This window comes from Nerophis lumbriciformis, linkage group LG25 (assembly GCF_033978685.3).
Source record: "Nerophis lumbriciformis linkage group LG25, RoL_Nlum_v2.1, whole genome shotgun sequence".
In the NCBI taxonomy this organism is placed as follows: domain Eukaryota; kingdom Metazoa; phylum Chordata; class Actinopteri; order Syngnathiformes; family Syngnathidae; genus Nerophis; species Nerophis lumbriciformis.
Window position 1 is genome coordinate 31275110 of NC_084572.2, and position 21424 is coordinate 31296533.

Genomic DNA, 21424 nt, shown 5'->3' on the forward strand with positions numbered 1-21424 from the left:
AGTCTGGATGATTTAGTTCTTGACACCCTGTTGTCCTCCCGTCATGAAAAAAGGCTGTCCTCACTCAGGTCCGCATGGAGCTGGAGGGGGCGTGGCCTCCAGTTCCGGCTGAAAATTGGGAGATTTTCGGGAGAATATTTGTCCCGGGAGGTTTTCGGGAGAGGCGCTGAATTTCGGGAGTCTCCCGGAAAATTCGGGAGGGTTGGCAAGTATGGCTTTTTGCAGATGATGTGGTCCTGATGGCTTCATCTGGCCAGGATCTTCAGCTCTCACTGGATCGGTTTGCAGTCGACTGGGATGAGAATCAGCGCCTCCAAGTCCAAGTCCATGGTTCTCGCCCGGTAAAGGGTGGAGTGCCATCTCCAAGTTGGGGAGGAGATCTTGCCCCAAGTGGAGGAGTCCAAGTACCTCGGAGTCTTGTTCACGAGTGAGGGAAGTGTGGATCGTGAGATCGACAGGCGGATCGGTGCGGCGTCTTCAGTAATAGGGACGCTGTATCGATCCGTTGTGGTGAAGAAGGAGCTGAGCCGGAAGGCAAAGCTCTCAATTTACCGGTCGATCTACGTTCCCATCCTCACCTATGGTCATGAGCTTTGGGTCATGACCGTAAGGACAAGATCACGGGTACGAGCGGTCGAAATGAGTTTCCTCCGCCGGGTGGTGGGTCTCTCCCTTAGAGATAGGGTGAGAAGCTCTGCCATCCGGGGGGAGCTCAAACTAAAGCCGCTGCTCCTCCACATGGGGAGGAGCCAGATGAGGTGGCACCCCAACGCCTCCCTAGGGAGGTGTTTAGGGCACGTGGGAAGACCCAGGACACGTTGGGAAGACTATCTCTCCCGGCTGGCCTGGGAACGCCTCGGGATCCCCCGGGAGGAGATGGACGAAGTGGCTGGGGAGAGGGAAGTCTGGGCTTCCCTGCTTAGGCTGCTGTCCCCGCGACCCGACCTCAGATGAGCGGAAGAAGATGGATGGATGATTTTGTTATCAAACTGTTTTATACAGTTTATGTACTTTATCAAAATTGACACTTCATATTTATATCTGCACCTTATTGCTCGTTTATCCTGCACTACCATGACCTAATGCAGGGGTCGGCAACCCAAAATGTTGAAAGAGCCATATTGGACCAAAAATACAAAAAAAAAAATCTGTCTGGAGCCGCAAAAAATTAAAAGCCATATTACATACAGATAGTGTGTCATGAGATATAAATTGAATTAAGAGGACTTAAAGGAAACTAAATGACGTCAAATATAGCTACAAATGAGGCATTATGATGCAATATGTACATATAGCTAGCCTAAATAGCATGTTAGCATCGATTAGCTTGCAGTAATGCAGTGACCAAATATGTCTGATTAGCACTCCACACAAGTCAATAACATCAACAAAACTCACCTTTCATGCACAACCTTAAAAGTTTGGTGGACAAAATGAGACAGAAAAAGAAGTGGCTTAAAACACGTCCTAGAAAGTCGGAGAAAGTTATTATACATGTAAACAAACTACGGTGAGTTCAAGGACCGCCAAAATTAGTAGGACAAAACGGCGCTCGCCAAATACTCCAATCAGTGAAGCATGTTTAATATAAACAGTGTGCTTTATAACAATTAGGGAGGTTTCTGTCATGCTTGTCCTCCTACAGAAACCATATTAAAACAAAAAATAGATTTTTTTCTCCTCATCTTTTTCCATTTTTCATACATTTCTGAAAAAGCTCCAGAGAGCCACTAGGGCTCCGGTTGCCGACCCCTGACCTAATGCAACGAAATTGCGTTCTTATCTGTACCGCAAAGTTGAATGACAATAAAAGGAAGTCTAAATTATGTGTTCAATTGATTGATTGATTGATTGAGACTTTTATTAGTAGATTGCACAGTACAGTACATATTCCGTACAATTGACCACTAAATGGTAACACCCCAATAAGTTGTTCAACTTGTTTAAGTCGGGGTCCACTTAAATTGATTCATGATACAGATATATACTATCATCATAATACAGTCATCACTCAAGATAATCATCAGAGTATGTACATTGAATTATTTACATTATTTACAATCCGGGGCGTGGGATATGGAGGAGGGGGGGGGGGGGGGGGGTTAGGTTTGGTTGATATCATCACTTCAGTCATCAACAATTGCATCATCAGAGAAATGGACATTGAAACAGTGTAGGTCTGACTTGGTAGGATATGTACAGCAAGTAGTGGACACAGAGAGAGAGATCAGAAAGTATAAGAAAAAGTGTCTACATTTGATTATTTAACAATGCGTTCAAAGTAGAGATGTCCGATATCATCGGCCGATAAATGCTTTAAAATGTAATATCGGAAATAATCTGTATCGGTTTCAAAAAGTAAAATGAATGACTTTTTAAAAAGCCGCTGTACGGAGCGGTACATATCCGGTAAAACACAGACGTATATGCTCTAGTACAGCGGTTCTCAACCTTTTTTCAGTGATGTACCCCCTGTGAACATTTTTTTTTAATTCAAGTACCCTCTAATCAGAGCAAAGCATTTTTGGTTGGAAAAAAAAGAGATAAAGGAGTAAAATACAGCACTATGTCATCAGTTTCTGATTTATTAAATTGTATAACGGTGCAAAATATTGCTAATTTGTTGTGGTCTTTCTTGAACTATTTGGAAAAAAAGATATAAAAATAACTAAAAACTTGTTGAAAAATAAACAAGTGATTCAATTATAAATAAAGATTTCTACACATAGAAGTAATCATCAACTTCAAGTGCCCTCTTTGGGGATTGTAATAGAGATTCATCAACTTAATTCTAAACATTTCTTCACAAAAAAAGAAATCTTTAACATCAATATTTATGGAACATGTCCACAAAAAATCTAGCTGTCAACACTGAATATCGCATTGTTGCATTTCTTTTCACAGTTCTTTTTGACAGACATTTAAAAAAAATCTCACGTACCCCTTGGCATACCTTGAAGTACCCCCAGGGGTACGCGTACCCCCATTTGAGAACCACTGCTCTAGTATACTCTGGACTGAAGCTGTGTGCCTTCATTGTTTTTGTAGCTGTTGTTTTGAGGCATGTTTAAAAAAAAAAAATGCACGTTGTGAAAGTCAAAGTATAGTATTTCCCATAGTTGTAGTGGGCATACTTGCCAACCTTGAGACCTCCGATTTCGGGAGGTGGGGGGGGGGGCGTGGTTGGGGGCGTGGTTAAGAGGGGAGGAGTATATTGACAGCTAGAATTCACCAAGTATTTCATACATACATATATATATATATATACATACATATATATATATATATATATATATATATACATACATCCTAAAAATATGCAAACAAAACTGTGTTTAGATAATTGATACTTCAAACTTGCATAAATAAATATTAAGGAATATAACATAACTTGGCTTCTGAGAGCTTCAAAATGTAATGAATAAAATGCTAAAGTTGTTGATAAACAAGCAATTATTTTAATAATTAAATATGGTCATTTTAGATGAATTATTATGATAATTTAAAATTAATTATTTCAAATATGTTTATTTTAATGTATAATTCTATGGCTGGATGTAATAAGGAGTCAGAAAAAATACAAATAAAAATACAATTAATTTTGATGTTTTTAGCAAAATATAGTGAAATTTTTTTTTTTTTAAATTAATAAATATATGTATTTTTAGGTAAGATAAACATAACAATAAAATGTATCTCTAGTCTGGATGATTTAGTTCTTGTCACCCTGTTGTCCGCCCGTCATGAAAAAAGGCTGTCCTCACTCACGTCCGCATGGAGCTGGAGGGGGCGTGGCCTCCGGCTCCGGCTGAAAATCGGGAGATTTTCGGGAGAATATTTGTCCCGGGAGGGTTTCGGGAGGGGCGCTGAATTTCGGGAGTCTCCCGGAAAATTCGGGAGGGTTGGCAAGTATGGTAGTGGGTATCAGGATTATCTCAGGGAGAGCATGTCCCAAATTCCAAGCTGCTGTTTTGAGGCATGTTAAAAAAAAAAAAATGCACTTTGTGACTTCAATAATAAATATGGCAGTGCCATGTTGGCACTTTTTTTCCCCATAACTGGAGTTGAAGTTGTTCTCTTATTTTGGAAAACCTTGTTTTTGGTTGATTGATTGATTGAAACTAGATTGCACAGTACAGTACATATTCCGTACAATTGACCACTAAATGGTAACACCCCAATAAGTTTTTCAAATTGTTTAAGTCGGGGTCCACGTTAATCAATTCATGGTAAAGTTACATTGTTTAATGCATACAGCGGGGCATCACAACAAAATTAGGCATAATAACGTGTTAATTCCACGACTGTATATATCGGTTGATATCGGAATCGGTAATTAAGAGTTGGACAATATCAGAATATCGGCAAAAAAGCCATTATCGGACATTTCTAGTTCAAAGTGATGAATAATAATATGATAAGGGCCTAAATAAGCAAACAATTTTGGCGTTAAATAACATTTTCACAACAGTGCTGGCATCTGAATTTATTCTCATTAAACTCTATCATATAAAACAACAACGTTCTTAATACGTTTGTTGGAAAACAATGTCAAAAATTACTTTAGAAAATTATAATAAAAAAATAATAATACAAAAACACTTCAGTACCCGCCTCTAAACACATGACACATCCATCATGTTTAATCAACAAATAAAAGTACGTTAGTTTGCAATTTATCCAAATATATACATTAAAACATATAAATACAAGTGCAACAAATATGCATTGACATACATTAGTGACATTTAGACCCTCTTTAGCATGGAAAAAAGTTAATTTCCTTAACTTGTCATACCATCCCTGACTCATTTGATGGAAACAATAATGACGTGTTTCCACTCCTGTCCTGTGGGTGGCGGTAATTTGCATTACTTGTGCGTGTCACCACAGCGCCTACAGCCGGAGTGCTCAAAATTTTACCATGTGAGGGCAATAGGCTGACAAATGAAAGGATGCGGGGGCATTTTGGTAGTTTTCACCTTAAAAAAAAAGGTACAATGTGAGGTAAAAAAAGCTAGCACGCTAACAGTAATATGCTAACATGCTAACAACAGCATGCTTACAGTTAGTGTTAGTGAAATACCAAAATTATATGGCGCTGAGGTGCATGCCTGTTAAATTAGCTTAAAAAGATAGCATGCTAATGTTAGCATGCTAAAATGCTAACTGTAACATGTGTCAAGTACCAAAATATGTTACTCTGAGGTGCACATCTGAAAAATTTGTTAACATGCATCAAGTACCAAAATAGGACTCAGGTGTATACCTACAAAATTAGCGAAAATAGCTAGCATTCAAATGTTAGCATGCTAACAGGTATAGCCTTTGTCAAGTATACAGTATATTTGACGTAAAAATATGTATATCTGCAAAATTAGCAAAACAACTATAATGCTAAAAGTAATATGCTAACATGCTAACAATAGCATGCTTACAGTTAGCATTAGTGAAATACAAAATTATATGACATTGAGGTGTATGCCTGTTAAATTAGCTTAAAAAGCTCGCACGCAAACGTTAGCATGCTAAAATGCTAACGGTAACATGCGTCAAGCACCAAAAATATATTACTCTGAGGTGCACATATGAAAAATTTGTTAAAATGCTTAGCATGCATCAAGTACCAAAGTATGACTCAGGTGTACACCTACAAAATTAGCAAAAAAAAGCTAGCATTCAAACGTTAGCATGCTAACAGGCAGCCTTTGTCAAGTATACAGTATATTTGACGTAAAAAGGTGGATATCTGCAAAATTAGCAAAACATTTATAATGCTAACAGTAATATGCTAACATGCTAACAGTAGCATGGTTACAGTTAGCATTAGTGAAATACCAAAATATATGACACTGAAGTGTATGCCTGTTAAATTAGCTCAAAAAGCTAGCATGCTAAAATGCTAACTATAACATGCATCAAGCACCAAAATATATTACTCTGTGGTGCACATCTGAAAAATTAGTTAATATGCTTAGCATGGATCAAGTACCAAAACCTGACTCGGGTGTACACCTACAAAATTAGCGGAAAAATCTAGCATAATAACGTTAGCATTCGTCAAGTATACGTTTGACGTAAAAAGGTGTACTGTATATATGCAAAACCATAGACATCTTATAAGTAGACGCAGCATTGGCTGCTGTGACGCGAGAAATTGGGCTGCCATCTTGAAGTGGTGATGAGGCCTAAACTGACAGTTGACAAGTAGAAAACAAATCTTACTTTTCACAAGTAAGATTTAACATTAACGTACTATTGGTTGTATTTTGTGAAAAGAATATTACCACAGAGTTGAGAAGGAGCAAAGACCTTCAACAGTACTGAAATCGTAGCCGCGAGCAAACAAGAGTATGACCATAATAGAATTGCTTGTCAATGAAATTAATTACATTTAAAAATGTCATACTTGAATAACATAAAGTTGAAATAAATGATGAAGATAAAGATTGTAAAAGCCAACAGGGGTGAAAGTTAGGACCACAGTCCAGATTGTGTAGGGGGTAAGGGTACATATAAATACATATAAAACAATCACTGTAAACATGATCATTTAAGGGAAGAATGTAATACAAAATATTAGAGATGTCCGATAATATGCTTTAAAATGTAATATCGGAAATTATCGGTATCGTTTTTTAAAATTATTATCGGTATTTATTTTTTTATTAAATCAACATAAAAAACACAAGTTACACTTACAATTAGTGCATCAACCCAAAAAACCTTCCTCCCCCATTTACACTCATTCACACAAAAGGGTTGTTTCTTTCTGTTATTAATATTCTGGTTCCTACGGACTGTATTGATATATATATCAATATATATCAATACAGTCCGTAAGCACACATGATTGTGCATGCTGCTGGTCCACTAATAGTACTAACCTTTAACAGTTAATTTTACTCATTTTCATTCATTACTAGTTTCTATGTAACTGTTTTTATATTGTTTTACTTTCTTTCTTTTTTATTCAAGAAAATGTTTTTAATTTATCTTATTTTAATTATTTTTAAAAAAAGGACCTTATCTTCACCATACCTGGTTATCCAAATTAGGCATGATAATGTGTTGATTCCACGACTGTATACATCGGTATCGGTTGATATCGGTATCGGTAATTAAGAGTTGGACAATATCGGAATATCGGATATCGGCAAAAAAAGCCATTATCGGACATCCCTACAAAATATCAATACAAAGTGTCAAGACATAATAAACTCTCTGCTGCTGCAGCAAGAGAGATACAGTCTATATGATATATAGATATCTAATGTAGTCATACATTGTTTATGTAGGATATACGCATGTATATATAACCTAATCATATTGTTTCTTCAACTTAAAAATAGCTGACCGTTTTTTTCCCCCTTCTCTGGGATTATATTCCCAGTTTGATCTCGGACGTCTGATCACTTATAGCATGGGTGTCAAACTCTGGCCTGCAGTGTAATTTCATTTGGCCCTTGAGGCAATATCAAATTAACATTAGAGCTGGCCCGCCGGCATTATAAAGCGGCGCTGCCGCTGTAACACTGCTAATACTCATACTTGCCAACCCTCCCGATTTTCAGTGCCCCTCTCGAAAGTCTCCCGGGGCAACCATTCTCCCGAATTTGTCCCGATTTTCACCCAACCAACAATATTGGGGGCGGGCCTTAAAGGCACTGCCTTTAGCGTCCTCTACAACCTGTCGTCACGTCTGCTTTTCCTCCATACAAACAGCGTGCCGGCCCCTGTCACATGATATATGCGGCTTCTACACACACATAAGCGAATGCAAGACATACTTGGATCAACAGCCATACAGGTCCCACTGAGGGTGGCCGTATAAACAACTTTAACACTGTTACAAATATGCGCCACACTGTGAACCCACACCAAACAAGAATGACAAACGCATTTCGGGAGAACATCCGCACCGTAACACAACATAAACACAACAGAACAAATACCCAGAACCCCTTGCAGAACTAACTCTTCCGGGATGCTACAATATACACACCCCGCCCACCTGAGCCCCGACATTAATGAACTAGCATCCCAGAAAAGATGGCAGGTATCTGGCTTGGGCACATCAGATTAGATCAGTGTGTTGCAAACTGAGCAGTAAAAAGTCCTGAATGGTTGATTTATTAATTGTTATTTTATTTTCACATTTATTATTAGCCTGTGGAAAAAGTTGATGTTGATATTTACCTCAGAAGGCTGCAAATAGAAAAGAGGCATTACATTTTTATTTAAATTGTATTTGATATGCCATTGATAATTTCAAATTATTATTATTATTATTTGAAACTGGATTTTGCATGTCACTATAAAGTTATATAAGCCTTGCTTGTTCAATATTCAATGCAAAACTTGTTTGGGTCCCTATTAAAAGGGTAATTTGTTCAACCTTGGCCCGTGGCTTTGTTCAGTTTTACATTTTGGCCCACTCTGTATTTGAGTTTGACACCCCTGACTTATAGCATGTAAGAATATTCTATTACTGTTAAGCAAACTATGAATAATAAAACATGTGTCCTTTATCATAGCTACACATATGACAAAAAAACGTGTGAAAATCAGTGGTATTGAGTGAGGTAAGATGAATTAAATGTGCTGACAGTTCATTGCTCCTGCCAAATGAATTGCACTGAGTGGAGCGGATCACCACTCCAAGATGGCGGCCCCGCGTCTCGTCTGCGCCAGTAGGCAGTAGCGCTCCATGCTGCGTCTACTTATAAGATGTCTATGTGCAAAACTAGCAAAAAAAGATGCTAATTAGAATGCTAAGAATTTTTTAAAAAAATGTGCCGCACTTTGTACAGCCCTGCTCTACAGCATGGTGATCTCGCTGGGCGGCAGAGTGAGCCTCTTCTCGCGCAGCAGCATCATGTTTTCCACCTGCATGGCGATCACTCGACACAGCTCCAGGCCCTGCGGACAAACGCCGACGGATTAAAAATGTCACGTGCAAATCCCGACCACGTCCCCTCCTGGACGCTACCTGCTCCAGCTGCAGCTGAACGAGCCGCTGCGCGTCCATGTCGCCCAGGGCGAGGTCGACATACGGGTAGCTGGCCCCGGCCGAGGGCCTCTGGGTGCGGCTGGCCTGCACCTCCACCAGGGGGACCGCCGCCATCGCTTCCTGTGACACGGGGCGACGCCGTTTCAGCTACGTACAAGTTCAACGGACGCAGTGTAGTGCGAGTGCGGCCTCACGTGGGTGCTCCTGTGCAGGAAGTGGAGGCCGTTTTGATTGACAGCGACGATGCAGGGGGCGTAGAAGGAGGTGGAGCTGCTGCTGTGGGTGTAGAAGAACGACGAGCCGAACATGGGGAAGGCGCTGACCAGACCTACACACATCCAATTGGGAACACGTCAATAAAGTGAACAGTTTGGGGGGAATCGAACCTAGGGCCAATGCGTTCCCAATGATGTTCTCACCTGTGTATAGTTGGTAAAAAAATATAGTTAACATAAATGGATATTAAGAGTATGTGAAAGTTGGACTCCTACCTTGTTTACTTCCGTTTTGTAATCAACCAGAAATATCGAGCAGAGAAAATAAGTGTGGAGAAATTGTTTGACATTTTTCCCATCATGCACTCTAATTGATTTACAGTAAATATGTGTAATTTAGATTTTTTAATGACGTTTGGACGTTTTTTTTCATAATATCCACAATGTTTAGTGACATGTGTGACCATGTTTGTTGACCTTTATGTTAGTTGCATTTTTTTTTTTTTTTTTTTTTTTGCACCATGACTAGGGAAGGTTGTTTGGATTGTGTCATATAAGTAAATGCTGTGCTAATTTTAAATGTATATTCACAGGTCATTTACCAGAATTACTCATAATCAGAAAGCCAACAAGTTGGTAAAATTAGTTTTTAAAATGTTATGTTAGCATAACAAGGCTAGTGTCGCTAACGTTTGTGATCTCCTGTCCCTCTCCTTCACGTTACGTTATTGTATGAAGTTGAAAAGTTTCAAATCACGGTCATCATTATTTATTATTGCGGTATTGTTGAATGTGCTCAAAAAGCACACACACTGAAATCCTTTGACCAATTTGTTTAAAAAATAAATAAATATACCATTTTGTAAGTTTTGCGTTTCTTATGCCAGTGTTTTTCAACCACTGTGCCGCGGTAGTGTGCCGTGAGATACAGTCTGGTGTGCCGTGGGAGATTGTCTAATTTCACCTATTTGGGTTAAAAATATTTTTTGCAAACCAGTAATTATAGTCTGCAAATGATGTGTTGTTGTTGAGTGTCGGTGCTGTCTAGAGCTCGGCAGAGTAACCGTGTAATACTCTTCCATATCAGTAGGTGGCAGCAGGTAGCTAATTGCTTTGCAGATGTCGGAAACAGCGGGAGGCAGCGTGCAGGTAAAATTGTATCTAATGCTTAAACCACAAATAAACAAAAGGTGAGTGCCCCTAAGAAAAGGCATTGAAGCTTAGGGAAGACTATGCAGAACAAAACTAAAACTGAACTGGCTACAAAGTAAACAAAAACAGAATGCTGGACGACAGCAAAGACTTACTGTGGAGCAAAGACGGCGTCCACAATGTACATCCGAACATGACATGACAATCAACAATATCCCCACAAAGAAGGATAAAAACAACTGAAATATTCTTGATTGCTAAAACAAAGTAGATGCGGGAAATATCGCTCAAAGGAAGACATGAAACTGCTACAGGAAAATACCAAAAAAAGAGAAAAAGCCACCAAAATAGGAGCGCAAGACAAGAACTAAAACACTACACACAGGAAAACAGCAAAAAAACCTCAAAATAAGTCAGGGGGTGATGTGACAGGTCATGACAGTACACCTACTTTGAGACAAGAGCTATAGTGATGCATGCTTGGTTATGCTTTAAAGTCATATCCAACAATTGCGACAACGACTTTTTATTGTCAACTGAGTTTCGTTTTTTTAATGATTTCTGCTGGTGGTGTGCCTCCGCATTTTTTTCAATGCAAAAAATGTGCCTTGGCTCAAAAAAGGTTGAAAAACACTGTCTTATGCGTCACTGATAGTGTTTTAGTCTTAGTATTGTATCTGTTTTATTGGCTAAGCCTTTATTGTTTTAAATATTGGTTTGCACTGTAGCACTTAAAGACTTATTTCAATGAAAAGTGCACATTAAATTGTTGTTTTTAAATCAATTATTAATAAATCAAATGATATTAATAAATTATAAATGATTTATTATTTCTGGCGAGTGTGGTGGCGTCCTATTTTGTTCAGCGGTCCTTGAAAGCACCATTAAAACATCTCTCTCCTATTCCTCTGAGTAGGGATGGGTACTACCAATCACATTTCTAAACCTGGTACTTGGGAATCGAAACCGGTACTCAGCGGTACTGATTTTTGGTACTTTTGCGTGTTTTAATAAAAAATTATTGTTTTCGATGATAAAATATATATTTTTTATGGCAACATTTAAAAAGTCTGTTCTGTCTCTGCTGAATCTAGTCTTTTGTTGGATAAGTGTGAGGGTTATAGTACATATGTCAAAAAGGTGATTAAGTACACTATAGCACTTCTTGGAAACAAACATCTCATTAGCATTAAAGCTACAAACACACTTGCAGGGCTTACTTAAAAACAATCAAAGCTCGATTTAGCAACAGTACACTATTGTGGTACCTCTTTTATAGTATCATAAAAAAATACTATAACATACGACGAGCCACATTGATCTCACCCATAAACTGTGCGCGGGCCTGGTGTGGACTCAAGGTCTGCACTTGCTGCATGTGCTGCGTCGCCATGGCAACCCACTGCTGGGGCGGCTGCTTTTTGAAGAGAGGCGCGGGGATGTACTCCGACAGCTCGTGTCTGGAGGAGGAGAGATCACACGCTTACATCCACGCTTTCTCCAGCGGGCCGCGAGCTGAGCCGCTCTGCTGACACTTTTACGAGACAGAGAGAGGGAGAGCACAACTACACGCACTGCTACTGATCCTGGATCTGCATTCACATTTATACTGGAAGTTCCACTCTTAAGACTTCCACACGTTCATCCATCCATCCATCCATCCATTTTCTACCGCTTGTCCATTTTGGGGTTGCGGGGGGTCGCTGGAGCCTATCTCAGCTACAATCGGGCGGAAGGCGGGGTACACCCTGGACAAGTCGCCACCTCATCACAGGGCCAACACAGATAGACAGACAACATTCACACTCACATTCACACACTAGGGCCAATTTAGTGTTGCCAATCAACTTATTCAACACGTTCATTCATAGCAAAAAGTGAAGACATTCATTTTCAGTTTGAATCACTCCATTTTGCCACAAAACACAAGCGGAACCTCGTTTTATGAACACCTCTGTACACATTTATTGTAACCATTAAGGCTCCTATTAATTTGGGTGAATGTAAAAAGGACCCCAAAAAGTAAGTTATTTATCAATTTTATTTTTTACATTCAATGCTTAAATATCAATAAGTTAACTTCAGATCTATCCGTTGACATGTAGTTGAATTTTGTTTAAATGAAGAAATGTCTGTTTTTTTTATGGCCAAACCACATAGTATGCAACATGTTCCCCAAAACATTTTTTAAAATGGAATATTTGATGTGAAGTAATCGTCATACTTGCCAAACCTCCCGGATTTTCCGGGAAACTCCCGAAATTCAGCGCCTCTCCCGAAAACCTCCCGGGACAAATTTTCTCCCGAAATTCAGGTGGAGCTGGAGGCCACGCCCCGTCCAGGTTTATTGTTAGGCAGTTTCATTAACGTCCTCCCAGCACGGCAACAACACACAACAACAGCAGTCACGTTTTCGTCTACTGTAAAGCAGTTTGTCTGCCGTAAACAGCAATGTTGTGATACTCTTAAGGTGCATGTCTTTGGAAGTGGGAGGAAGCCGGAGTACCCGGAGGGAACCCACGCAGTCACGGGGAGGACATGCAAACTCCACACAGAAAGATCCCGAGCCCGGGATTGAACCCAAGACTACTCAGGACCTTCGTATTGTGAGGCAGATGCACTAACCCCTCTGCCACCGTGAAGCCCATATATATATATATGTATATATAAAAAAAAAAAAAAAAAAATCTCCTGATGATTGAGGGTACCCCCCCTCATGAAACAGGCCTGTAGAGATGAAATAGTCTTGTGATTTTTTTTCCCCACACATACATATATTGCGCTCTACTACGGTATCGAGCACTATTTTTTGGATAACCTTATTAAGACATATGTATATATATATGTATATATATATATATATATATATATATATATATATATATATATATATATATATATATATATATATATATATAAATATATATATATATGAAATACTTGACTTGGGGAATTCTAGCTGTAAATATACTCCTCCCCTCTTAACCACGCCCCCAACCACGCCCCCCGCCCCACCCCCGACCCCCGTCACCCCCACCCCCCACCTCCCGAAATCGGAGGTCTCAAGGTTGGCAAGTATGAGTAATCGTAGCCTTTAATATTTCATAGCAACATTGATTTTGATTCATTATTATTTTCTGAACAATGAAAAAAAAAATCGGACTAAAGGCCACCACTCATAAAAGTCTTAAAAATAGGTCATGTACCGTATTAATATATTTTTTACACAGTTTCAACGCTTAAATATCCACGGTTCAACTTTTGATCGATCCATTGCCAAAAATTGTTAGTCTTTTTATATTTTATACCCTTGTTTCCAAAAACTCCTTTTTTTTTTTAAATAGCAAAAACAAATAATATACAACATTTTCCCAGAGTACTTTTTCAAAACTGAATATTTGATGTGAAGTAATTGAAGCCCTAAATTGGTAAATAATTCATAACGTTACTTTTGGTTCATTTTTTTTAACCCTTTAATACCCCTTTTTGTAAAATTACACTGTTACCTTTAACCATCCTGAAAGACAATCTGTTATATATATATATATATATTTTTTTTTTACCACATTTACATAGTCATTGGATCCTATTGTTCAGTCTCACAAGGCTATTGGATCGTACATTTGTTTATAAGTCACGCCTTCTGGCCATGAACTCACACACCCTCTTAAGGTTTCCTTCGAACAAAATCTATTTGTTTCATTGGACTGGATTCATCAGATTCAAGTAATTAAAATGTCTTTTATATTTTTTTGGGTTGTTTTTACAATGTTTAGAGCATGTACATATGTAGTTATTGTGGAACAGATGCATCAAATTTCATTTAGAGCTTGTTATATAATTGTTGCAATTATACAACACTGGGTGAATCCATCCATCCATTTTCTACCGCTTATTCCCTTTGGGGTCGCGGGGGGCGCTGGAGCCTATCTCAGCTAGGTGAATGTGGTAGTCAAATAGCTGGCTTGTTACAGTGGGCTCAAACAGGTTGTATTCCCTCCACTACATCACTGCCTGAAGTATTTTCTCTATACATGGATAGTATACATTCTACAGACGTTTTACAGACGACAGGGACTGTTTTTAGGACTTTCACAACCAATGAAAGTCTTCATGACCAATGTCATGAAAAGTAAAAAAGAGGGGAAAAAAGCGTTAAGAGTTTTATCTTGTTTCATATTTTTTATATTTGTAATAAATGCGATGAGGTGGCGACTTGTCCGGGGTGTACCCCGCCTTCCGCCCGATTGTAGCTGAGATAGGCTCCAGCGCCCCCCGCAACCCCAAAGGGAATAAGCGGTAGAAAATGGATGGATGGATGGATGGATGTAATAAATGAAAAATAAAACTAATGTGTGATTATTATTAATGGTATATACCGTTATGGGGCTAAGTAAGCAATCAACCCTGCAAATGAACCCTTAGTTGTTCAGACAACGTGAGTACAAATACAGAAATTCTGCTCCCATCAAAGCCCAATGTTGCAATATTACAACATTTCTCTAAAAACATACATAAACATTTTTTTTTAACTCTTCAATTTCTGCATTAAATGCCTCCTACAACAAAATCTGAAAGGTAAAATATTTTTTTTTAGGTTTTTCTATATTTGGGTCTTACAGGGTTAACGATGACAGTTTAAAAAAATCAGACTAAAGGTCTTGTCGATCCAAAAGTCCCCCACTCTAAAAATAATTAAAAATAATTTATATATTAATATATTATTTTTACGAACACTTCTGTTCACAAACTTTTCGATTACAAGCCAAACATGCCTCTGCGTGTGTGAACCATGTCTCTGTGTACGAACGCTTCATACATTCCCTTTGTGTCATGCCTGCAGGCAAAAAGCAGGGCGCAGCGTCCCAGTACACTAGGAGTCACTTCTCAGAGCTACAGGGTGTGTGCCTTTTTTTCGCCTTTTGACAAATTATGTCCATTTCGCCAACTCAATACAAGTCCCAAGAATTTCAACAAGCCAGCGTGGAAAGAAAGAGGGTTTTGCTGTGGAATGAAAAAAAAAAGGCTATTTGGCGAAGAGTACATTGATTATGTGTCCGTTAGAACCCAATGTGTCCAGTTTGCTGGGTCCTCCTCATTTTTCTCCTTATTAGGGGTGTCAAAAAAAAAGGATTTTCGAATTAATTACGATTCTTATTTGTAACTATTTCTACTCTATAATACAAACAAATAAACATTTTTTTAATTTATATATATATATATATATATATATATATATATATATATATATATATATATATATATATATATATATATATATATATATATATATATATATATAAAATATATTGTCAGAATAATTGTATCTACGTTATCACAAAACTTTGTGTTGCAATGAGTTCCCGGCGAGGAAGACAAAAGCTGTCTTTGAACCGACCAATCAGAAGGCTTGTAAAACTCAACTGTGTAGGATGGGAAGCAACATGGTGTTCTGTTTCTTTCATGTATTGCAATCAACAGAAATATATTGTCTTGACCCGAGAACTACAAAGCGAAGAGGAAGCAGGGCCTGACTCCCCTCCAGGCACCGCTTCTTTGAACTGTTTTACGACCTTTTATTTGAACTGTTGTAATCAAAGGCGATGGATGTTTACGACCCCCGTCCCTTAGAAACAGCTGTTGCCATGTAATCAGGGAAAGTGCAAATAAGAGAGGCGGCGTACAATCTTTCGCCAGAGCGTGATGGAGACTGTACAAGAGTACAAGCCCAGACGTCTCTCCTCAATTGAGCCAAATTTAATTCTGTCTCTGTTTAATTCCTTGCTTCTTGTCTTGTTTAATATATGTCATCAGTGTTTGAACCTGACATATATATTTATATATATATTTATATATATTTTTTTTAATTTATATTGTTGATCAGGGATGTCAAACTCGTTTTCATTGAGGGCCACATGGCAGTTATGGCTGCCATCAGAGGACCGCTTCTAACAGAGAATAATATATGAATTTGCTTCTGGATTTCATTACTAATTATATCAATTGTTTTAAGTAGACTGTAATATAGTGTTTTTTTTAAATTATTTACAACATTTTACGGTAAATGGAAAAACAGTACCACTGTTGTTCATCTCTGTCAGTCCGCAGATTTTCTCTATGGATGGTTTGTATATATAAATCACTTCTTGGTCTGGTTCCCCCTTTTTTTTTTTTTTAAAGAAATGTCCCTATTTAAGAGCTATTCACCTGTTTTCAGTCATTGACTTTTAAATCATAATGTTAACTTTAGCATTAACAATTAGATTTTGTAATTTTATTTTGGTTTTCCACACATCGAAAAGCTTGTTTAAAGATTCATCTCAAGGAATTAAAGAATTGCAAGTTGAAGAATCCTTGTTTTCAGAATAAAATATTTATTTCTAGTTTAAAAGTCCTGCTCATTTCTACATAAACAAATTTGGATTTAAGATGCCTTATCAAGTGAAATTAACGAGTTCCATGGACAGATAAATGTACTGGTTTTTAGTATTTTTTCCCTTACAATCCAGTCTTTTTTTTCTTGGATTTTCTCAGCTGTGTTATGCAGTGCACCACAACAAGTTTTAATTGTGATGAGACCAGACTTTTTTGGAAAACGATGCCAGAGCAGACTTTCTCCACAGTTCATTGCCGATGTTAATGTGGGTGGATTTTACTTCATGAAACGTTTATTATTTGACCATGAATTGATTAACGTGGACTCCGACTTAAACAAGTTGATAAACTTATTCGGGTGTTACCATTTAGTGGTCAATTGTACGGAATATGTACTGTACTGTGCCATCTACTAATAAAAGTTTCAATCAATCAATCAAAACCAATATGCCAGTTAAAGTTAGGGATTTTGGTGATTTCTGATCGTTTGTGAGGGCACCAAAGGGACTTCTGCTTGTGTTGTTTTGAATACAGTACTTTATATTGTGTTCAAAGTGTACAAACCTTCACTAAAATATGGACTTTTGTCAAGGCTGGAACCCATTATTCATATTTACATTGTTTCTTATGGAGAAATTTGCTTCGCTATAAAAACTTTTTCGAACTAACGAACCCAGTTCTAGAACCAATGAAGTTCCTAAATCGAGGTTCCACTGTATCTGCAACGTTTTCCTTACATGCTGGGGATGAAGAGCAGGTCTTTGGCTCGGTGCTGCAAGGCGGCCAGCTTGGAGACCTGATGCAACTGTTGGTCGCTCACCGCTCCGGGCGGGAGAACGTTCAGGAGACCTTTGCGGTAGTCCGGCAGGATCTGAAACCGCACAGAAGAGAAGAGACGAGGTTTTCCCATGGAAGTTTTCTGACAAGCGAGCCGGCGAGGCGCCACCTGATTGTAGTGCATGGCCACGTAGAGCTCGCTGTCGAACTTGAGAGGCTGTGTCCAGACCACCCGTCGGAACCAGAAGCTGTAGTTGTTGTCCACGACCTCGGCCTCTGAGGCGACATCCAGGATGTACTCGTGTTTGTTGAGCGGGCGCACGTTCTGACCTGGACACACAGTGGACCGATATTGGAGCCTTCGGTGATATTGATCCGATACGATATCAGCGGGAATCATACATACTGTTATTCTTTTGTAGTGTGGAAAACAGTAGTAGGTATGAAAAACACAAACCTATTTAACATTAACTGTTTGGAATGGACTTAGGCTGTCTTTAAGTTGAAGTGGATATGGTAATTGTTTTTTCTGGTGATACCTAATGGCTACAATAATAATAATAATAATAATAATAATAATAACTGGGATTTATATAGCGCTTTTCTAAGTACCCAAAGTCGCTTTACATGTAGAACCCATCAATCATTCACACCTGGTGGTGGTAAGCTACTTTCATAGCCACAGCTGCCCTGGGGTAGACTGACGGAAGCGTGGCTGCAATTTGCGCCGACGGCCCCTCCGACCACCACCTATCATTCAATTCACCGGTGTGAGCGGCACCGGGGGCAAAGGGTGAAGTGTCCCGCCCAAGGACACAACGGCAGCGATTTTTTGGATGGTAAGAGGCGGGGAGCGAACCTGCAACCCTCAGGTTTCTGGCACGGTTGCTCTACCCACTACGCCATGCCGCCCCAATACTTAGCTCATGGTGCAGTCAATTGGATGGTGCGGACACGTTCGTTACTAGTAGGCCTTGGAGACTTTGTATGTGTAAATATTAGGCAACTATGGATGATACTTGTTTATTTTGACAAACGTGCTGTTTTACACTGCAATATTGTTCAATAAAGTATTACGTATGTCTAGTGTCAGAATAATTATATCTAAGTTATCACAAAACTTTGTGTTTTAATGAGTTCCCGGCGAGCAGACAAAAGCTGTCTTTGATATTACTAATTAAAAGGCTTGTAAAACTCCACTGTGTAGGATGGGAAGCGACAGGAAGGTGTCGGTTTTTTTGATCTATTGTAATCCACAGGAAGGTCTTGTCTTGACCCGAGATCTACAATTGGGACAGGAAGCAGGGCCTGACCAAAGCTCCAGGCATCTTTTCTTTGAACTATTTTGTGACCAAGAGCGACGGCTGTTTACGACCCCCTCTCCCCTTAGAAACAGCTGTTGCTATGTAATCAGGGAAAGTCCAAATAAAAGAGGTGACGTAGAATTCTCTTGCCAGAGCGTGGTGGAAGACTGTACAAAGAGTACAGCCCAGACGTTTCTCCTCGTTGAGCCAAATTGAATCCAGTCTCTGTTTAATTCCTTGCTTCTTATCTGTTTAATAGACGTCATCAGTGTTTGAACCTGACACTCAGCAAAGAATGGACATCACAATTTTTTTTAGATTAATTCTTTTACAACTCCTGTGGCTATATTTCATCCCACTGACCTTAAAAATTAACATTTTGTTGCATGATTTCATCGTCAAAGGCGATAAAAAGACCCACAAAAGGTCCCAAGTCTCCCTAAGGGTTGCTTATATATAAACAATGAGGTTTGGTCTACAAATGGCGCCCGGGCCGCACTTTGGACATCCCTTGCCGAAGACATTTTGAGTAGAGATGTCCGATAATATCGGACTACAGATATTATCGGCCGATAATATCGGACTGCCGATATTATCGGCCGATAAATGCTTTAAAATGTAATATCCAAAATTATCGGTATCGGTTTCAAAAAGTAAAATTTCTGACTTTATAAAACACTGATGTACGGAGTGGTACACGGACGTAGGGAGAAGTACAGAGCGCCAATAAACCTTAAAAGCACTGCCTTTGCGTGCCGGCCCAGTCACATAATATCTACAGCTTTTCACACACACAAGTGAATGCAAAGCATACTTGTTCACACTGAGGGTGGCCGTATAAACAACTTTAACACTGTTACAAATATGCGCCACACTGTGAACCCACACCAAACAAGAATGACAAACACATTTCGGGAGAACATCCGCACCGTAACACAACATAAACACAACAGAACAAATACCCAGAATCCCTTGCAGCACTAACTCTTCCGGGACGCTACAATATACACCCCCCGCTACTCCCTACACCCCGCCCACCTAAACCCCTGCCCCCCCAACCCCGCCCACCTCAACCTCCTCATGCTCTCTCAGGGAGAGCATGTCCCAAATTCCAAGCTGCTGTTTTAAGGCATGTTAAAAAAAATTATGCACTTTGTGACTTCAATAATAAATATGGCAGTGCCATGTTGGCATTTTTTTTTTCATAACTTGAGTTGATTTATTTTGGAAAACCTTGTTATATTGTTTAATGCATCCAGCGGGGCATCACAACAAAATTAGGCATAATAATGTGTTAATTCCACGACTGTATATATCGGTATCGGTTGATATCGGAATCGGTAATTAAGAGTTGGGCAATATCGGATATCGGAAAAAAAGCCATTATCGGACATCTCTAATTTTGAGCCTTTCCTGACAAAACTGGCCTCACCGATGTAGCGAATGGCCTTTAAACGCACCTCTGCCGGTGACTAAAAATATGGCGTATTCCTCGATGGCCTCCAGTCTGTGTAAGGCCATCTCGTAACACAGTTCCTCGATCACCTCCAGGGAGACCTTGACAAAAACAACAAAAACATCAACTGGCTGCTTCCCTCCCCTCACCGCCAGGAGGAAGTGACTCGCCACTTACGGTGCACGTTTTGATTTTCACGTGGCGTTCAATGCCTCCCGGGAAGAGGAAGAGCTGACGCTTGGAGCTTCTCCCCGACTGAGGAAGTGCACAGGTACTGTAGTTAATTTTTAACGAAGGCGAAATAAACTAAACTAAACTCACCAGCATAGCTTTGAGCTCCATGTTGTTGGGTGGAACAGTGCGGCCGCCATGTTGGAACGTCTTCTTCAGGTTCTGCTCACACGCTTTGGCGATACCTACAAGACAGGATCACATGACCATGATGGCAACTGGAATAAAGTCTATGGCTATGAAATAATGACAACAATGTTGTTATGAAATACTTAGTCCCCTCCCATTTATTGACTTTTATAACATTAACAAGCATTTGGTGTCTTACTTTTTTTTATTGGTATGTGACGTACGTGCACCTACCTTCTGTTTGGTCAGAACATTTTTGAGCTTGGATATACCCAGCAGGCACAAGACATTGAAACAACGTTGAGAACTTGTTGAATTAGGTCCTGATGTTGAGTAACTCAAACATAGCATTGAAACAACATGCTTTTTGACAACGTTTATTCAATGTCAGGTTGTGACGTTGATTTGACCATTGAATTTTGGTAATTCCCCAATTAATATTCTACAACACTAATACAACGTTGAACCAACATGCTTTTTGACGACTTTTAATCAATGTTGGGTTCTGACGTAGATTTGACCATTGAAATTTGGTCATTTTCCAACCAATATTCTACAACACAAACACAACGTTGAAACAACATGCTTTTTGACAACGTTTAATCAATGTTGGGTTCTGATGTTGATTAGACCATTGACATTTGGTCATTTCCTAACCAATATTCTACAACGTAAATACAACGTTGAAACAACATGCTTTTTGACAACATTTAATCAGTGTTGGGTTCTGATGTTGCTTAGACCATTGAAATTTGGTAATTCCCCAACAAAT

At 39.1% G+C, this 21424-nt stretch overlaps 1 protein-coding gene across 1 annotated transcript in view; it reads right to left on the reverse strand.

Annotated features, from left to right (window-relative positions):
- Positions 1-6917: 6917 nt before the first annotated feature.
- The window catches only part of myo15ab (myosin XVAb), a 136940-nt gene continuing 122433 nt past the window's right edge, over positions 6918-21424 (reverse strand). Inside the window, exons 65-73 of the mRNA XM_061984205.1 lie at positions 20614-20708; positions 20470-20547; positions 20297-20393; positions 17702-17862; positions 17493-17626; positions 11707-11840; positions 9208-9341; positions 8993-9133; positions 6918-8922 (exon numbers count right to left, since the gene is read on the reverse strand). Coding sequence (XP_061840189.1) covers positions 8821-8922; positions 8993-9133; positions 9208-9341; positions 11707-11840; positions 17493-17626; positions 17702-17862; positions 20297-20393; positions 20470-20547; positions 20614-20708 — 1076 coding nt within the window. The 3' untranslated portion in view covers positions 6918-8820. The remainder of the gene's footprint in view (positions 8923-8992; positions 9134-9207; positions 9342-11706; positions 11841-17492; positions 17627-17701; positions 17863-20296; positions 20394-20469; positions 20548-20613; positions 20709-21424) is intronic.